This window comes from Gnatocerus cornutus, chromosome 8, assembly GCF_029298725.1.
Source record: "Gnatocerus cornutus isolate USDA-ARS CGAHR chromosome 8, icGnaCorn1.1, whole genome shotgun sequence".
Lineage (NCBI taxonomy): Eukaryota > Metazoa > Arthropoda > Insecta > Coleoptera > Tenebrionidae > Gnatocerus > Gnatocerus cornutus.
In genome coordinates this window covers 13,557,625-13,577,472 of record NC_142240.1, presented here as the reverse complement: position 1 = coordinate 13,577,472, position 19,848 = coordinate 13,557,625, and the positions used below count along the sequence as shown (strand labels likewise).

General features: G+C 37.5%; 1 protein-coding gene across 6 annotated transcripts in view; it reads right to left on the bottom strand.

Annotated features, from left to right (window-relative positions):
- Positions 1-19,848, bottom strand: part of lilli (AF4/FMR2 family member lilliputian) — an 83,816-nt gene that overhangs the window by 19,641 nt on the left and 44,327 nt on the right. For 4 of the 6 annotated variants that reach the window (XM_088042655.1, XM_088042654.1, XM_088042659.1 and 1 more), the window contains exon 2: positions 4,736-4,838. In XM_088042655.1, the coding sequence (XP_087898781.1) occupies positions 4,736-4,838 (103 nt within the window). Of the gene's footprint in view, positions 1-4,735; positions 4,839-4,929; positions 5,161-19,848 lie in introns of those variants that run through there. The other 2 variants (XM_088042660.1, XM_088042657.1) reach the window with 2 other exon arrangements.

Below are 19,848 nucleotides of genomic sequence, written 5' to 3'. Positions count from 1 at the left end.
AGACTGCATAAAGCCTAAACTGTCACTTAAGCCTTCAGATCCATATCATGCCCGGTGGCATAATTGGAGCTAACCTGAGAAAATTGTTTATTCATAACATTAATTAAATCCACGCTCCTGATATATTTAGATCTTGGAAATTGATTTCTGGCCTTCGAATTCTTGACAGTTTGCCATCGCGGGTTAAAAACCACTTCTAAGCTTTCACGAGTTAGTTTTTGCACTCGTGGGACCAAAGGGCAAACTTTTCTTGTCACTTGAAACTATTTAGCACTCAGAGTGTAATTTTATTTAAATAAAGTTGGAAAATCTTGTCATCAGAGCCTGGCACCTCCTGAAGTTTTAACTGGTACTAAATCAGAGTAGATGTGTTTTTAAGTAAGTCTTGAATGTTTCAGAAGATGGACGATTACATAATGGTTAAAAGTAACCATCATTAAATCACTGGCTCAAACGTTGGCGGCGCCCAACGCATCTCCCACCGATTACTGTTGCGTAAAGAAAATGACCCACTATTCTAGCAAAAAATGCAATTCCAAATGGTACGTGTATGACGAATTCCAACAGTGAGTCATCCCTTGTTTTCTGAAGTTAAAAACCCGAATTCCCGTGCAGCGATAGATCAGTCTTTATTGCATTCAAAGCAGCCAAAAATTCGAGAAATTTCGACAGATCTTCTAGAGGTTTCGGTAAAGACGAATTATTTTAGCTGCGACAGAATTTTATCCATTCATAAGTGTAACACGTGACTTTTCTATCCACTAGGCAAATAGTTGCGTTTGTATAAACAATGGAGTAAACAATACATTACGAAATCAATTTTAATAAGTTACCTTTGGTAAACAAAGACCCGTCACGTGAGTAAGTCACAACACGTGTGTTGTTTATACAATGATTCAAATCGAACGATTTTTACTGAAATCGTTAACACTAAAGGGCATAAACGATTTGTTGTGGGTTCACTCCTTTCTAAGTAGGGAGCGTTGTGGCAACAATAGGTTCGGTAAATATAGTGACATTGCGTTATGGAATGATCGGAAATCTTGCCAAACCAGTTGTAGACATAAAGCTGTTATGTACAACCGGTTTATCGCGGTAGACATTCATGAGAAGCAAATTTATGTTGCACACACTATACACATTACCGTAATCGCGGTAATCCAGCAATAAAAGCGACAAAAATCAGAACCTAGCCCCAAATCAAATTCTATGTCGTTGGTAAATTGAGACAACTCGCCATGTATTTCAACCGCAGCAATTTTATCAAAGCGCGCCCCAAAGTTTACTTTCGACTAACGATGCCACAATCAAACAAAGGATGTTTTCGTTCGACCGAATTAGAAGTTATTCGATCGTCGATTTATCCGCGACTGTCTTAATCGTCGCACTTCATGCCCACGTAAAACCGCATTAACCTCAATAACACCAAAATAAACTATATTCGTGTGAAGTTAAATGAGGTAAAAGATACGAAAACAAACAACAATGGCCTCCACCTCTTGCAGTTACTCGAATCGATACGAAGAGTGGAGTTCGCACGTTGTTTTGCACGCGGTCGAAGCGCCCCCACATTCTGTTTCTTCTTTCTTCGGCCGGCTCATGTCAGAAATTAATTCAATTCCGATGACATAACTAATAGGGGGCGGACTGATCGGTTTATTCAATATTTCGCCAACGCGAGAGATGGAGGTGTTGCCGATGTTCGAATGCCAAAGAGAAAAACACTTGATTAATTAATGAAAAAAAGGTAAAAATAGCAAGCGTGTCGTTTCCAGAGCACCTACATTTTGCCCGCAACTGCGTAATTGTCTCTTTAGCAATTACCACCGACACGCAAAGAATAAAGTCTATAAAAACTAGATAAAATCGTTTCGCATGGGGCGACGTGTTCATTATATCGCGCACCCATTTCATAAACGACCCCAAACTTTAAACAAAGCTATTACATTAACAAAAGTTTACATGTTGTACTGTTATGCCTAAACGCCACGTAATAAAACACCGGAGGGTTAGCTGGTTGCGGCGCATTGCACTAAATTTAATTGCTCTCATTTCGCATCCAGGCTTAATCTAATGTAATTACTTATCCATAACGTAAAGAGTGATGATCTTCGATGTGAAAAAAGCTATAAGGGTGAACGTTATTGGAGTTGAACACGCTACCCCGCGCACGCACAGTGTTTACGTTTAAATTAAGAATCTCATGACAAATTGAGAATACGTACATAAAATTAACCGAGTAAGAAGTGAGTCGCCAGAGGCGTTTCATTAAAGAAAACTTGGCAAAGAAACGAGTTGTGGTGTTGAACATGGAAGAATTTACACGATAATTAAAATATTTTGTGACCATTTCGAAAACAATTAAGGCGGCGGTTGATGAACTAGGCGAGACTCCAAACATTGGTATTCATTACGGATGCATTCACTAATTGCATTTTTACACAGATAGTACGATCGAACCCATGGGTGTCCTATTTCCCCGCCTTACCTTATCTGAATTAGCTTCCAGCAACCTGATGCGAGTCAAATTTAGCCTCTGATAATAAGCCAGAGCTATTCAAAGGTAAATATGTTTACAGTTTTTCAATCACACAAGCAAATACGAGGAGTTTATTCCCAACTTTCTCCGTTAATTGAAAGAGTCATTAGCGCGCGTGAACCAAATTATTACGCGAAAAATGAAGGTAATGGAAATGAAATTAAATTGTGCCACTCGTGTAATTTCATTTACATTATTCGTCGTGTTCCTTTTCTACTACTAAATTTAATTTCTATTCGAGTAATCCTTCGATTTATTACAATTTACTACAGCAAGATTCTTCTCGAGTGAAACGAATGAATGATTCAAGGGGGAAGTTTTTACAACGAATTCGCGTTGCCCGGAATGCTTAATCGGAACCGAAAGAAAGAAAGAATCAAGAAAAACGATGCAATTAAAAGGGTCCACAAAACGGGTGTAGATAAGAATCGGTCGATCAAAAATCATTGTCTTGATAGATAAGATTATCGACCAAAATGTAGCCAAAAAACATGTCGCACTTTGAACATTTTCAACATTCTCATCTGCTTTAGATCGCCGTAATTTTCCATTATCCGACAAAACCATGACTCAAAAAACACACGGGAAAACCAATAAAGCGCCCAACAACATAAACTGATAAATCTTGCAAGGAAGACGCGGATAAAAACATCCTGAAGTTTTTCCATAAATACAACCGGTGTCGCAAAAAAGGAACACAAAATTGTGGAATTGAAGGTGTCTAACCTTGACTAAGAATGCACCATTTTGCGTGTGGGTTGATCTACACCAGACTATTATAATAATGGTAATTGAAACTTATTACATAACCATAGGCTTGAGTGAAAATGTTTGAGGGAGGCCCTTGTCATAAAAAATGCACAAGGAGGTGTTAACGGTTGATTTAATTGGTCGTAAATTAAGCGTAAAACAATAAATATTGTTCGTGTAACGAGGAAGCCGACAGAGATGGTGGTAGCACTGGAAACAAAGGCGAGACGTTTTTAAATTGCGGACAGAGGACAACTAGTTTTGATTCTAGAACTCAATTAAATGCCTTCAAATACAAACTGGAGAAAATAAAATTGCTATAGAAAATATTGACAAATGTGGAATTAAGTAAGTTAGCAATAATTTTTCTCGCGGATTTGTTGCTAAGAATCATCCCGAACGCGAAGATTCAATTTTTCTCATAAAAAATGTATGGAAATCTAATTCGATCAATTTCTCGGTTATTTGCAGAGCAAAGTTACTCATTTTACGCAAAATTTCAAGCAAAATCTAAAATTGGGAGCGGCAGAAAACAAGTAATTTTGAACCAATTAAATGTCTTCAGAATTCTATAGAAGAATATTGAAGAATAAGAAATTAAGTAAGCAATTATTTGCTTTTTGACTTTATGTAAGTGCTCCATTCTACATCTGGTAAGAACCATATATGTGCGCATTATCTTTTTACCTTATAAGTATGCATTATACATATTTACTCAGACACAATTTTCTTCCGTGAAGACGACCCGAATGTGTCGACAAAACCAGTTTCAAAAATTTTATTACAGGCGTGCACCGTCAATTAACTTATTCCTGCAGGAAAAGCAAAGCAAAGGGAATTTTGAGTCGAAACACCCCTCGCTGTTTTGTTACGAAAATGTCCCCATTCATATTCAGACTAATTAGTACGAGTAAGTAATTCATTACTTTCTCTCTTAGGATAAAACTAAAATGAAAGAGCAAGGAAATTCTTTCAAGCACCACTCAATATTATTTGATATTTTCTCTCAATGCAACAGGTGGCGGATTATATCATTTGAGGTGATGTTAAATATATAAATGTGTGATAATAAAACCGATTGATCAAATTATTGTCACGGGCTTTTATAACAACGGCGTCCTGGTAACTGAGAGGAATTGAATTTTAATAGAAACCAATAAAATTGTTTCATCAATGACGTACGCCTCGTTCCTGGAATTCTAAAATTCCAAATTCGTAATTTAATAGGTCATGATTTCCTAACATTGTGCCCGGAAGAAAGGAAGATTGAAATTTTAAAGTCACGATGCTGCTGCTGTTGATTTCAAAGAAATGGCCATTGAGTTGCATGATTCATTTCTTTAACCCTCGAGTCATTTGCCGACAATTTCTTTTACAATAATACCCGACCTTGTACTAGAATCCTAAATTCCGCGTATCTTCTGTAAAATTTTCCGTTTGACTTACCCTGATGGGTGCCCGAAAAAGAAAGGACCCTTGGTCGTCCACTTGCGAAGTCATCTGTGCCCGGGCCTGCCTCTCCCGCTCTCGCAGGCGGTCTCTCTCCACGCTGCAATGGAAACAAACACTCAACAAGTGCAATAAAACACAAGAGGCAACACACACAAACAAAAGGCCACGAAAGCGCACAGAGGGCGTACCTCCCGACACCTCACCACATATCGACGATGGCGAATTTTAGGGTTTTCTCGACGCAATTACGCTTTAATCCCGAGCAAAGACCAGGTTTAACAGTTTCTCACAGACTCGGTGCCAAATAACTTTGTGTGTCAGAGTCGGAGGCATGACGCGAGCAATCCGACGTCACATTCTCGTTAACGAGAGGAAGGAGGTGTGCGCGGGCTGGCGGTGTAGCACATACACCATGCGAGCGAATTACTGCCAGGCCTCACATGCGTGACAGGGGACACCATCTTACAAAAACAGATAACACCACTACTGTCAATAACAAATCACCACTGATAAAAGTGTATCATATTACGCTCGAGATGCGAGCGACGCAAGGGCCTACCCGCGACCCCATCCTCTGCGTCAAAAAACCTACAACTCAGTTCTCAGTTTGGTTGAAATCTCGTGCACCACAACACAAAGGATCCATTTTACTTTCCACTGTTTCTTGAATCTTTGCCAGTTTGCCACCTACTCACAGGTGCCGTATGAATAGATCTCTTTAAAAATGACAAAAGCCCGGAAAACCATTTAGAGAGTTTTTGTAAATTTTGTTCGGTCTTATCTCCCAGCAGGAGTAAAAATAATGTACTGATAAGCGGAACTGGAACTATTACAGCCGGACGTGGAGGCATAATTCATGCACTTAAGCTAGGATGCCTGGAGGCTTTGCGGCATTAACGGCGTTAATACGACCAGCCGGACATCAAAGCCTGCATGTGCTGATTTGAGTATTGATTTTCGAAAGTCGTGATTCGCGACAGAATAAGTGAACGATTTATCGATGAGGATCTAATCAATATCGATTTATTAAAGACACATAAAATATGACGATGGGAAATGCATAAATGTAACACACTCTGTCATTAAAAGGATGAATATATTAATTTCTGTATATCCTGCTTATTTTTACAATCGATAGAGCTTCCGCGACTCTCACAGCCAGTTAATTATTAATGACCAATTACGTGTCTGAATGGAAAAATCGCTCTTAAATTAAAAGACAGTTCACTACCAAAAGCTGGTTTGGATTGTGGCCAAAATTAGTTCACAACTAACTAGCAACATATTGGTGGTGATGCTGTGGATTAGTTTACCTAGTAAATTAGATTTCCGTGGTTGGCTTCATAAGAGTAAAAAGCACTTCAAAGCGGTAACAATAAGTCGTGACCACAACAGATCATTTAGAGCCCCACCTGTCATCGCCACCTTTGAAGTGCGCTTTTAGTTAGAATTATCACTACCGTAGTGACAAAACGCCTCAAACGCCACCCCCACTGCCACCAATGACCCACGTCTGGTGTGGGTTTCAGTAATTTCGAACTCTAGACGTCTGGCAGCAGGTGTGTTCACCTTAGAACATCTGTTGGGCACATGCACGACCGTCTGTCGAGGGCGCACTTAACGATTCAATCCACAAGAAGTCTCCCCTTTTTGTTCTTATAGAAGCCGCAGAATCTGTAACGGTTCAGCGACATCTCTGAAGGTGGCAACGTACGTCACTTGTAATAAACTCCATCAAAAGAAAGTGATTACACTTTGTCAATAGCGACCACTAGCCATTTGAATAGACCGTTAGCAGGTACACGGACGTCTCTCACGGTTTCAAATGGATAATTATTGTAATGGTTGGATATAACGAGTAGCTACATTCCGCTGAAGAAGATTTCAAGAAAAAATCTCAAAACCATTTCGATCAATGGGTGATTAAATTTCCAATTATGTAACACGAACACGAATACCTAGCTGTGACAAGGTTGGACCGAATGTAAAGTTCCTGTATTTTTAAAACTGATAGATTTATCGCGAGAAAGTGGTTTGAAAAAATTACGTGATGTTTTCATTACAACCATCTGCGTGCCTCGGAAAGTCTAAATATGGGAACCACAAAGCCAAAAGCTCAAAGCACCGATAGTTGCTAAATTACTCAAAACAAAACTTGTAATTTCAAAGACGTGAAGGTTGAGTGAACTGCAACCACCTTTCTTCCACATGTGTTGCGCACGTTCCATCTAAAAACTCGATAGGGGTGGATTTATATGTTCCGTAAGGTTTCATTGGGGTGCTGAGTGGGCAATTACAAATTACTTTTTTATTTTTAGAAACTGCAGAAATAGAAAAACTGCCAACTCGGTAAAAACCGTTGAAAAGTTTAGAAAACACAGTTATAAAAATGTTGAAGTTGGTCAATCGGAATAAACGTCTTGTTCGCATTTTATCTACTTTTAAAGAGCACGCCGCTAAATTTAACAGGCAAAGGTGGGCGTTTTATTGGATCTATAGCGACGATGGTGATGGTTTTGATCGCGATATTGGCGGACTTAACGACTTTTCTAGTGCTAAGTTTACTAAGTAGCAATCAATTTAGCCCTTGGTGCGGTCCGAAAAAAATGCCTCCAATTTAAAGTCGTACGTGTAAACAAGCAAAATACAAAAGCCACAATAAAGTGTAACAATAGTTCCCACGATACAACTGCAACAAAAAAACCTTTTCATTCTCGACTTTTTAATATCGTGTATCACGGTAAAAACGAATTAAATTTATGCCCCCCAAAGCGCGTTTATTTGTTCATTCTCATAAAATTTAGTGTTTACTTTTATGCAGATGAAACCCCGAGCCAGATGATTTTGATAACGTTTTGAATCATTTTGTCGGTGCACACGACCGCGACCTGGACTAATTGCCTGCGAAGCAGCTCCAAATTATCATTTTTCATAACAAAAACAAAATTAATGTTTCATTTTCATCAAGTCGATGTCTTAAATTAATTACCTAGTCCGTGTTTTTCCAGCGAAGAAAACCCTCGCGAAAAATGGAGCAAAGAACACGCTAATTAATTAATTATCTCTCGGCAAGAATTAAAGATCCCGACAGATTTCTGCGATAAACTCATGAAGTGGAGTTTTCGGTCAATAATCGGGAAGGCAATCCTTCGAACTAGAAACTGATTTGTGAGTCAGAAACGCTCCTGTTCATCCTTTTTCATGTAAATTTATTGACCTCGCACACATATTTGTCTTGACTGATTAACCTTGACTCGATGAGCGCCATTTTAGTAAACCAAATCCCATTATAAATTAAAGTGGTAAAGCTGATTTCACACGATAAATAAACCACCTTATCCGTAATATCGCTTCTGTCGTCATTAAAATTCCCACGCGTTTAAAAATTGAATAGAAACGACGACAATTTGAATTTGTAGAAAATAAATTGCGCCGACGTTTCGTCTTTCAGTAAGATAACGTGATGGTCGGTTATTAATCATATTTTAGACGTAATCAATTTCGTATGTCTGGAAGCAGCGCAACGACGAGCGCTTCTTGTCGAATTATTTATGTCTTGAAGAGGTTTCTATTGTGAAAGCTGGGAACATCATAGTCTTGGCAAACAGAGAACGACAATGATATCGTCAACAATTTCGCCTGACTTACGAGCAACCCTCGAGACGACGCGACAGTTCGTTTTATCACGTCCACTTTTTACCACTAAATTTGCACAACGGCTCATAAATCGTTGACAGCGCAACTAAAATTAAAGAACTGATAATAACCTCACTGATTACTGATACATTGTCGTGTATGTTTACAACGGTTATAACGGGCGCGAATTTTTCAAACGTAATTTTCCTCTCACGACAATGAAATAATATTTCCGCGCAGTGTAAAGAAGAGAATTTACACGTTTATAGTATTACGAGAAAAACCAAACAGATTCGTGCAAATGCTATTTACTTTACATGTGTACATTCAACAGGTGAGAAAGAGATAATGGTTTAATTATGTGGCCACCAAGATCAGCGGATTTGACGCACTTATCTTTGGTCAGGATTTATAACAGCGAATGTGTTTATAATTCACCGAGGATTACACGATAACCACTGACACACGCCAAGATATAAAACGCGATTATCATCATTGCGTTTTTAAAACTCTTTGATTTCCGGATTTGATTTCGAGGAACGCTTTTTTTTTCGGGCATAATTCACCTACATATTTAAGATAAGATAACGCCGATAAGATTAGAGACTAGTGACATCATGTTTTCAATTTATGAACATTGGAGTGTAAACAGTAATTAATTCGGAACAATTTTTCGTTGTTTGAAACAGTGATAATGATAAGCTTCGTATCACCTTAAGGAGGGTTTTAGAAGGAACAATACACTTCAAATTTCGTTTATCACTTCAGTCGTCTCATTCCGGATATCGAATTGTAAAACTTCTTACGTAATAAGAATTCAAATTCTCCGGGTTGACCCGGACACTTTTGAATACGTTATCGCCCCGTCATTGTTCCGGAAGTTCGTTATTGAGCGTTGATCATTTAATTTTTATTCACTCGTTAAAGCGGCCTTGGAATTTTCCCCGAACTTTTCTCAATACAATCTAATTTCCGTGAAAAATTCGTGTGCACTATCCTCTCTCACCAAGTACACGACTTCGTGTGAAAATTCAGGCGTTCCACAAAACGAGTAGTATAATAAAGAGCTTGCAACTGGAAAATTACAAGACCACGTTTCCAAGTATTTCATACCGAGATTTATCACGGAAAAAAAATAAATAATGCAACGTCTAAATAAAGTTTGACTTTAGAATCTTTGTTTATGCGAAACATCCGCTGCAAATGTAGCGGAAGATAAAGGATATGTACAGCAATAATGATGAATTAATTCCTCATTTGCGGATTGCTTAACGGTGATTACTTACAATTTGTAATTCAATTACAGGAATTGCAAGAGAAATAGAATAGAACCTGGCACTGGGAATTTCGTCGATTCTTTACAAGAGTCATAAATTTTATACCACCTTTTATGTATTCAAATTAAAGAAGAAGTGGTGGCAACCGCGAGCTCGTTGGTGTGGTCAGTTCCAGTTAATCGCCCATCAACTCAAAAAACTCCCGTGGCCGTTTTCTTGATAAAACCGTCTTATAAAACAGCGACTTATTAATTCTGTTTATGCGGTCTGTTCTTAATTCCGTTTTTATTTCATGTTTATTTCTTCTCCTGGAAACGGGAGCACGGGAACGTTCCCTTTTATCCCGCTTTCATTTATCACGCCGACGACAAAATACCAACTTGTTAAGATTTCCGCAGTTTTACTGTTAATTAAAATTAGATTTTCTGAGAGTTGTTATCTTTTTACGACTATCAGCGAAACATAATTAAAGTTTGGAGTATACCTCTGCGAGTTATCACGCCAAAATATCATCCACGTTTTTACTATCGATAATGTCTCATCATTTTTGACGGCCGTTATTAACACCTAGTTGTGGGCGTTCGGAGGTTTACTACCATGAAAGAAATGTAAAAAACCCATTCAACAGGTCCATCATTCACAGCGATAAACGCATACAACTGTCAATGTGACCAAATAGAGAAATCGAAACAAGATGGTCGTTTTCTGGGCGGTATGTACCTCATTACAGGGCTTACATAAACTACTGTACATTAACAACACGATGAGTATAAGTGGTTTCATTGCACGCATCTTAATCAGCTGCTGAAGGCAGGTGTGGAGCTTCCCAACTACAGGGCTAATTCCTTTTCTTCTCATTAACTCGTAATTAGAGCCACGAGCGTGTTGTTCCACTTTTGCATAAGACGACAATATATTACACGAAACTTCTAATCTTGTCATAAGAAATCAATGATTTGCAGGAAACTTTACCAGTTAAAGCGCAGCATAATAAAATAATTGTCAGAGCCAGTTTAAAGCGAGCTTTAACGAGAAGCTCAATTAAAACTTAGCTTAGGTATTGTGAGGAACATCTGATCTAGCTTCCACTAGGTTGCCAAGTTTTTCGGAATTAACAAAGTTCTGCTACTGAATTTCTAATTTGAACATAAAAGAAAACTTCTCTGATTTATATCCGGTGATCTGATATTCACGATAATTGGACACACAACAGTCAAAAATTAATTAAATTTGGCTACGTTTCTTCGCTCTAGGAGCAACATCTCAAAAATGTTATTAAAAATTTATAACACTTGAGAAATTTAAAGAAAGTTCGAGAGCTTCACAATTCCGGAACTTGTCAAGATCATATTTCAAGTATCTGAGAAGAACAGACTGACTTTTTGGGTCTTTTATGTTGCTCAAAATACTTGTTTTTCCGTAGATAAATGTTTAACTTTTGTGTCAGGTCAGTGCCGATACAAAGTGTTATCTAATTGAAAAGAAAGTGAATAAAAACGGATTTTCTCCGTGTACTCGAAGCGTTAAACATAGACGTGCATCGTCTAATTAATTTATTTTTCTGTAATAGCACCTCCGTTTCAACACCAGTGGTTTCCGTAAGCGAGTGAAGCCATAAATCTGCTCGTACTAAAATGAATATTTCACATTTAACATCAATGAACGTAAATGTCGCCCAAAAGACCCTATCTCCCCTGAATTTGATGTCCTTTATCTGAATAGTATGCAGCGCCAACTCCTCCGCCACCATTAGCATAATGCAGGCGAAACGTTGTAAATGTACGGAAACCATTCCGATACGAACACCACCTTAGTTAAAATGTAAATTTATTCTAGAATCCAATTATTACTATTTGAAGGTCAAGTAGATTTTTGTTGTTTGAAGTTATGTGACGGCGAGGAATGGTAGATGCAAGAGAACAAGAAAGCACGTACGCCGCTGAGTTCATCGTCCGGTATAGCAATCTGTCTCAATTAAACTTCATGTTAAGTTCAATAGAACTGATGGACAGTCAAATCGCAAATGCAGCTACCGTCGCAAACTATTAAAATAAACAAAACCGATGTAATTAAAATTTCGTGATGAACAAGTCCCGGAGCGTTTGATTTAATGCACTGTTAAACGCAATCGCGCTTTTGTTCCAGCGGGAAATACGGGGTGGTTCATAAAATTTTCAAATGCTCCACATTCTCTTTTATTCAACAGATAAAGTGTGCGACGTGTGATGCGCCCATGACATTAATTAGAACAATCATTTGTATTCACCTGGTTTCGTAATGTTTTCCATAAAGGTAATTTTCCAGAAAGTGACATTAAATCCGTACGATGAACCACTTTCTTAACGTAACAATCACAAGGATATGAATTCAGTTTGTTTTATTTCACATGCCGGTTATGGTAATCATGGAATCGATTTAAATGACTTCTGCAGAGTATTGGTGAAACGTAAATAATGAATTTGCACTTTATTCAAGGAAAAGTCATTCCGTTGCATTCTTATCTCGCGAATTTTGTTGTAACATAGTTCAATTGAATAAATAAAATCATACGAAATTACTACATGATTAATCGTTATTTTGCACTAAAGAAGGGACCTGATTGCTTCATGATTGATGATGCAAAACTTATTACAGTAATAATATTTTTGACAAAATAAATGAACAATTTTAATGGAGGTGGGATTCTGAAAACTTTTCAACACTCAATTCAAACGAATTCAAGTGTGATGTAAAAATTTGCTAAATAGATAAAATAATGAAAGTTTATTTTCAAATTGAGAGTGTTCCTGAGACTAATCGAGAAAAACCGCCGGTGCCAATTAAATGTCTACACCTTACAAAGGTTCAGAAAGAAAAAGACAATGGAAGATAACAAAAAATGTAGGTCAATAATAATAAAAATTATCTGAGTATTCTAGAAAATAAATAGAGTAGATACATATAAGTCTTTTTTATGTGTTGGTAAAAAACAATGGATTTCAAAAATACGAAATGGCCCGTTTTAATAATAAAAAAACACATAAAATAAATGTATAAGTAAATTACAATTAATTGCCTATGAACGTGCTCTAATAAATGTAATTAAATTCACCAATTAAAACTAACAACACTCACTAAAAAATCAAATTTCTCTCTTTTTACTTTTTGCCGAAAAGTTGGGACCTTGAAAACAAACATTAATTTGAATAATAATGATTAAAACGGTTGAAGTTACATTTACTTAATGGTGCTTCAGGGTTGATTTTATATACAATGATGTTATCTTGACGGTATTTGTAATTAAACGTGTATAATAACCTAGCGTAATAAATAAAAAATGCAAATCCGATGTCAAATAACAAAAGCAACTGATCTTTTATCTGTTTATTTTAGTCTGTATAGGTATAAAAATGACGTCCTCAATAAAATGTCGGTTTCAAAAATTAATAACTAATTCAATTGTGTAGTGAAACAATCAACGAGTTTTAATTGTCAATTTAAAATGAACCAATTTTCCGTCAACATAACTTTTCCACTGCGTGCCTACAATTAAAAAATTTAAATCAAACTTAATGGTTTGATTAAGTACTCGCATATTTTAAGCTCATCTTCGGTGTAAACATTAATTAAAGTGCCAAGTGTTCTTCGATTTACATCTCAATTATTACCTGCACAAGTGGTTTTGTTGAAACTCTATACGCAGTTATTTTACGATGCTAATACAATTACACCGATGGAATAAAATTCAACACCATCCACGGAACGGAATTGTATTTTTTTAAGAAGGAAAAGCATAACACTTGATATTATCAGACAATAAAACATCGCGAATTTAATGTCTCTGCGTGTAAATAAATACAATACGTAATAAAGTTGATGAAGGTCAAAAGTAGAAGTTGCAGGAAAAAAATCTCAAGGCGGTATTTTCAAATTTCTGACGCCGCGTCGCAGTGACATCTATTAAAATCCATTACAAGAGTGAGTTAATTATACCTGCACGTTGCTGGAAACTGTAAACAAATAATTGGTGACAGTTACTTCTAAGGCCGCTTGGGAATCGTTTTCTTACACCACGCCTGGCAAAACAAAAACCACTTCCTCACAGCTTTGACCCCAATTTTTCCCCCATCTAAATGGAATTGCGGAAAAAATCACCTACACATCATTAAAAAGTTATAGACTCGTAATCAAACCACTTTCCTGGTAAACTGTGCCAAATCTCCGAAAACCTGACGTGTTAATCGATATCGAAAACACAAATTCACTTTTACACCGTCCTCCCGGGGCCATCATTCATTATGCAAACGTTCCGACTGGTATATTGAAACTTGTTAATTTCTCCGATTAATAATGATCAGACGTGGCCTGAGATATTCGTTTATGTCGTTTGAATTATTTATCATGGCGAAAGGAAGTGTCGCTGTTCTTCAGACAGGTAAAGCACGACACGAAGCCGTTCCGTTATTTTGGTCTATTGTAAAGTGCTGAGACACCCGCCGATTTCAAAACAGTTCAATGAGACGCTGGTCCCTTTACAAAGCATAAAAATAGCTACCCAGTAAAATTAGAATTGCATGGGGGAGCCGTGCAATTGGGGTGCTTCCTGAGTCTTGAGAAAATCAATCCAAAAGAAACGCGTCTGGTGCGCAAATCAACAGGACGAAATCGGGCGAGATTGCCGCACTTATAACGCAAAACAAAGAAAAAACTATAAATAAACATGAAACCCGGCTCGATTCCTCAGAGAGTGGGAGTGGGTGAATCTCTGATTTATTCACAACCTCGAGAACGATCGGACCGTCAAATTTAGTGCGTGATCAAAACAAAGTCTTCTGGGGAATTTTATCTTTTCTGTGTGAACAAGTTAAATAGCAGCTGCTCGAGATTACTTTTTAATGAGCGATTATACCATAAGAAGTTCATTTAGCGGGATGATCAAGACACATTATTAAACGATTGCATTATGTTGGCTCATTCTCACTAGCTTAGGGACTTCACGTGACATGTTCATTACACTTGCGATTACTGTAACTGTTAAGTCCTGCGTGAAAGATGACAAGATGTTTGGATTCCCAAAGGAAAAGTGATACAGGGTGTTCACGTTTCTCTCCCAAACCACCAAAACTATACAGTTACAGTCAATTATCTGTATCTCAAACATTGTGACCCTCTATCGTCAGTTATCTTATCAGTAATCAGAAACTAATTGAAACATGGGTGTAACTGAACCAAAAATGAGTTGGACTTGTTTACAACACAGAAGGTATACAAACTATTTAGTTTGTTTATAAACTTTCGACGAGTTTGTATTTATAGTGAGTCAAATCTGACGAAAAAGTTTTTGATATTTACTTTGAAACTTTGAAGGATTTCCCCAAAGTAATTTACAACTGACGCCCCCCATGATATGGTAATTGGGTGCTTTATACCTGTGGTGTTTGAATCGATACACTGACAATGAGATTTTCTATCCTTGATTTTATTACGTGCTTACGGCAGGAAAGCCATAAAAAGAATTGTCATAGCTGGGCACTGTCATTATACGTAAAACGATCGATTATTTATGTGTGGAAATCACCAAAAGGTGAGTCTAAACACGTAGATAATGAAGATTTTATTGCGATGGAATTTTCCGAATCCCAAAACCTATAAACAGGATATGCGCAAAATTCTCTACGTGGAAAGTTCTTCTGCAGTCAAAAGTTTATTATTCATGACTCTCTAAAAATAACCACAATGACCCTAAAATAGATCTCCTAAAATACCTACGTACTCATTATGAAGAAATTGAAGTGACCAACATCTTGTGCTAGTAGCACGATCTAAATATACGCTATTGATCAATTCCATTCATTCTACTTGGATCAGCTCATATCGAAATAAAGTCACTGATGGTTGAGCAAATATTATCATAATAATTATCACTTTTGATAAACATCAATTTACGCCCGAGAAGAGTAAATATTTATGTGAAATTCGCCATCATGTAGTAAAAGTATTATTTCATTTAATTTCCTTCAACGGACGCACCCTGTGAGAAAGCAACACAAAGGTGAAAATTCTATTTTTGTAGTTTGGACCCAGAAACCGGTCGAACAAAAAGTACAATTGATTAAGGCATTTCGGCTCGTGTCCATTTCGACCTTGGCCAGTCGGTAAAATCGCCTTCAAAGGCTTTAACCAAGACGATAAAAGTAAAATATGGAAGAGGTTCAACCCATCACCACTTTGTAGCGACAGATAAACATGAAAACATATTCAAACAAGATCGTACACGGCCAAAGAAATAAACAAGAAGAAATCGAGCCACCCCTCGTTAAACGTGGATTTTTACCTGCGCGGACAAAGGAAATTAGATCAAGAAAAGTGCGGGTTCGAAGTTCTACTGTAACCGAGGAGGATTTACCGTAAATCTGAATTGCAGAATAGATTCGTATAAAATCGATGTCCTTCCGCTTGTTTATGTTACACTTGTTGACAGTAGACACTGAAAATTCACTTCCACTCTTGTCACTCCCACTTATCACAATAGCACGGGACATTAATCGAAATTATGTCACAGTGGCCGAGTGAGGGTTTCATGTCAATGGCCATCGAGATAAAAACTGAGAAGAGCGAAACACGAAGACGGCTGCACGGCACAGGTCGAAAAGAGAGGGGCGTTTTACGGCCATTATAAACACGCTGTGCAAAACTTTACCCTCTCTTGGTGGTCACGTTGTCGGACCTTTCTTCGAAAATGTCAACCTGGAAAGGCTAGAACCAGGTGGGGGATTTTGTTACGAGCGACATAATCGAAGGTTATGATGACGCAGAAGGGTTAAACGGTAACGACGACCATAGGCAAATTAGCTCCGACTTTGGCGGTCTCCTAACTAGCGATTAATTTTAGGGGTGCTATTGGCTGATGAAATACCGTCAGGGGTTTAATCTCAGCTCTATGCACGTCGAATGGCGCCGCATTAACGCTAATTCTTTAAAGAGCGACAGCCAACCGACTCCTGCGAGATTAATTAGGACCGACTGGAGCGGAGAGCTCCACAAATAAAAAAAACAGGGTTAGACGAACACGAAAGCTTTTCGTTTTTCCGCGTGTTTGGCTCAACTCACATCTGTTAATCTAGAAAAAGACTGTGGCGCGATGCATATAAAGGTGAGCAGCCACCGTTTGAGATTTAGCAGACTTTTATTACCTCACGAGCAGGAATATACATCGCTGCTCGACAAGTCTCTCTCAAAGTGAGTTATTTACTGGATTGCACTTTGAAACAAAGACTTTTTTACCGGCAAACCGGTCCAAATTTCGCCCAGCTTGTTCCGCTAACCAAACCGTATGCATTTTATCAAAATTGATGAATTTCGTGCAGCCGGCATTCAATCAAGTTCTCTCGCGACTTGCCACCAAGATTAATTAAACTGAGCTTGGGGCGGTTCTGCCGAGCATCTCCTCTTCCTTTCCGCAACCCTTTAACACACATTAAAGCGCACACACTCGAGGTGTATGGTTTCCTGTATCTTTCAGTGTAATGACACAAGGGTCCTACATCCTGGGATTGAATTACGTGTATTAAACGGCAATTATTAAATATGTAGTTGTCGGAGAGGATCGATACTAATACCGAAATGGAAACTTGACTATAATCATAAATTCAGAGTACACAATGGGACTTGAATAAAATGACGTGAGATTTATGGCTGTTTAGTCGGCCTCGAAAAAAAAAAAATGGGTTGGGTTCATCCGTCTGCATCAGGTAGAAAACTGCTTTTCACTTATCGCTTTACGTGTTTTTAAAGCGGGAAATTCGCCGAGGGAAAATTTCATTTCTCTCGTGCGCACATCCATCACTGCTTTGAATATATTAATGTAATTAACGTTTGAGGAATTCACGTGGGCGTTCCTTGTTTCAGTAATGTCATCATTATGTTAGAGGATCTCTTCGATGATCTAGTTTGATTAATCGCCATTCTCCACACTTTCTTTGTTCGCTCTTACTCAATCGATTTTTTTATGGATGTAACACCGATTCGCCAACTATCCCTTTTCTCTTTAACCGATGAAATGTCAAACAACTCGAGATTTTACAACCTATTATGCTTTGCTTGTTCGCTGTTATTGGTTTCGTTTTACCGTTACATTCTAAACATAGACCACCGCTTAGAAAGCATTCCTCGTCTTCACTGAAACTATCATTACTGTGACACGATCCTTCCTAATCAGATGTAAATAATATTAATAGCCTCTGGGTACTCTGAAAATGAGTTACTGGTGCTATCGAAAGCCCAAATACCAGAACGAGGATGTTATCCGACGGATTTATGGTTCACTTTTCAAAAACGGAAATTTGAATGTTATCCACGTGCTTTTAAAAACGTGTTTTTCTTCAATCGTAAATTAAACAGTAATTACCAAAGAGGGTATAGAAAATATTCCACGTTGTTGTCAATCACACGTAACCTGAATAAAACTCATTGAAGATGGAAGGTCTCTTGAAGATGACCCAGAAGGCAATCCATGTATGGTTTCTACATCTTCACAAGAATCTTCGATCTATTTAGTTAGAAACTGCTGTAAACTTGTTCTCCAGAGATAATGACTCCTTAAAAGCTCTTAAAGATTAAAATGTTATTCTTGTGACACGAACTTAATCCGCATTAGTCACCGAGTCAAACAGTAATTCTAACAATTAGTATTTCCGCAATGAGGCCTCGTAATTTCCTTCGCTGGAATCGCATTTTCAATGCATTCTGTCTTTATTATATGGCGTGGAAGATGGGGATATAAACCAGAAGATAATACCGTTTACGGGGAAACGATAGCTTTTCCGAGCAAAAAAAGAAATCTTTTATTGATTAGATTACTGAGGTTAAAGGGTGTAGCAACGCTAAATGGTCATACGAGTGAAGCAGATTGATAGTGATAACCAGAAGCTGTGATAACATCCTCTGGAAACGTAAGCATAAATACAAATCGTTCAAATGATTTCCACTCAATAAAATCACAATAAAAATAAAATGTTACAGTGTCAATAAACGTAAATTCACAAAGACAGTAATAAACTCGTGAATTTCACAGATCATGATACTGAAAACAGGTACTCAACACAATACTGGTTACAGAAGAAAAAAAATAGAACACGTTCAAGAAGTTGTTTTTGTGTGTTGTACCGTAACGTAGGAAGACCTTGTCGGCCATACTGCTTTTGATATTTTTAAATCTCCATTACATTTCCGTTGTTAGAAAATTTAACTCTTATCAAACAGCCCAAGGCGATCATTCGCGTGTATTTAAAATACACGTACCAAAATAATCAAATCGACGCCTGCAACGTTTCATCTGGTGACATTTAAACTTTAGAAAAAGCAACCTTGGCTAAGTGAAAAGCACTGAAATTTGTTACTGCTGAACATGACATGTCGTGTCATTTTGGAATTTTCGCTGCGAGTACAAATTAGAATCAGAGCTGCAGTCACTCAATTTCAAAGGAAGAGACCAAAAAGGAATATCATAAACCTTTTTTTCAGGAAGTTATAAGTTTGTCCGAAGAGTGAAAGTTTCAGGAAACAGTAAAAATAAAGTTGTACGTTTTGTCGTTTATTCAAAATTAAAATTTGTCTCTTTCGAGTTTTAAAGCCAACACGGAATCAAGTGCCGACCGGGAGCGGCATTAAAATGCTTTATTCATGCCTAGGCGGTAAAGTACAACTTCACCTGTGTTAATGAAATTAGTATGTGGAGTACAGGGACGGTACTTAATAATACGCAATTGTATATTAAGAAATAGCAGATATTTAAATGAATGCACGAGAGATGTTTTTTTCTCAACTAATAATTAAGTAATTATTTTAATAGACACGTTCCATAATATCTTACTGCATTTGTAGTTTTTATAGTCATGTTTATTTCCATATTGTTCGTTTGGGTTTGGTTGAACAAAATAAATTTGTATAACAGGGCCACAATCCGGTTTATTGCATCAAAAATTGCGTCAAAAGTCAAAGACACTAAATTAATCATTTTATAAAAATTCGTACATTATATAACAGTTTTTGCAGGTCTAATACCAAATACAGCATGTAGAACTGGCTATTAAAGGTTATTGATTGTATCTAATAAGCTGCGACATATGTTTCTGGGACAAACCCTATCGATATGATGATTTATACACTTGACAGTAAATTTACAAAAGTGTAAATAATCATTACAAGTAGAGCGTT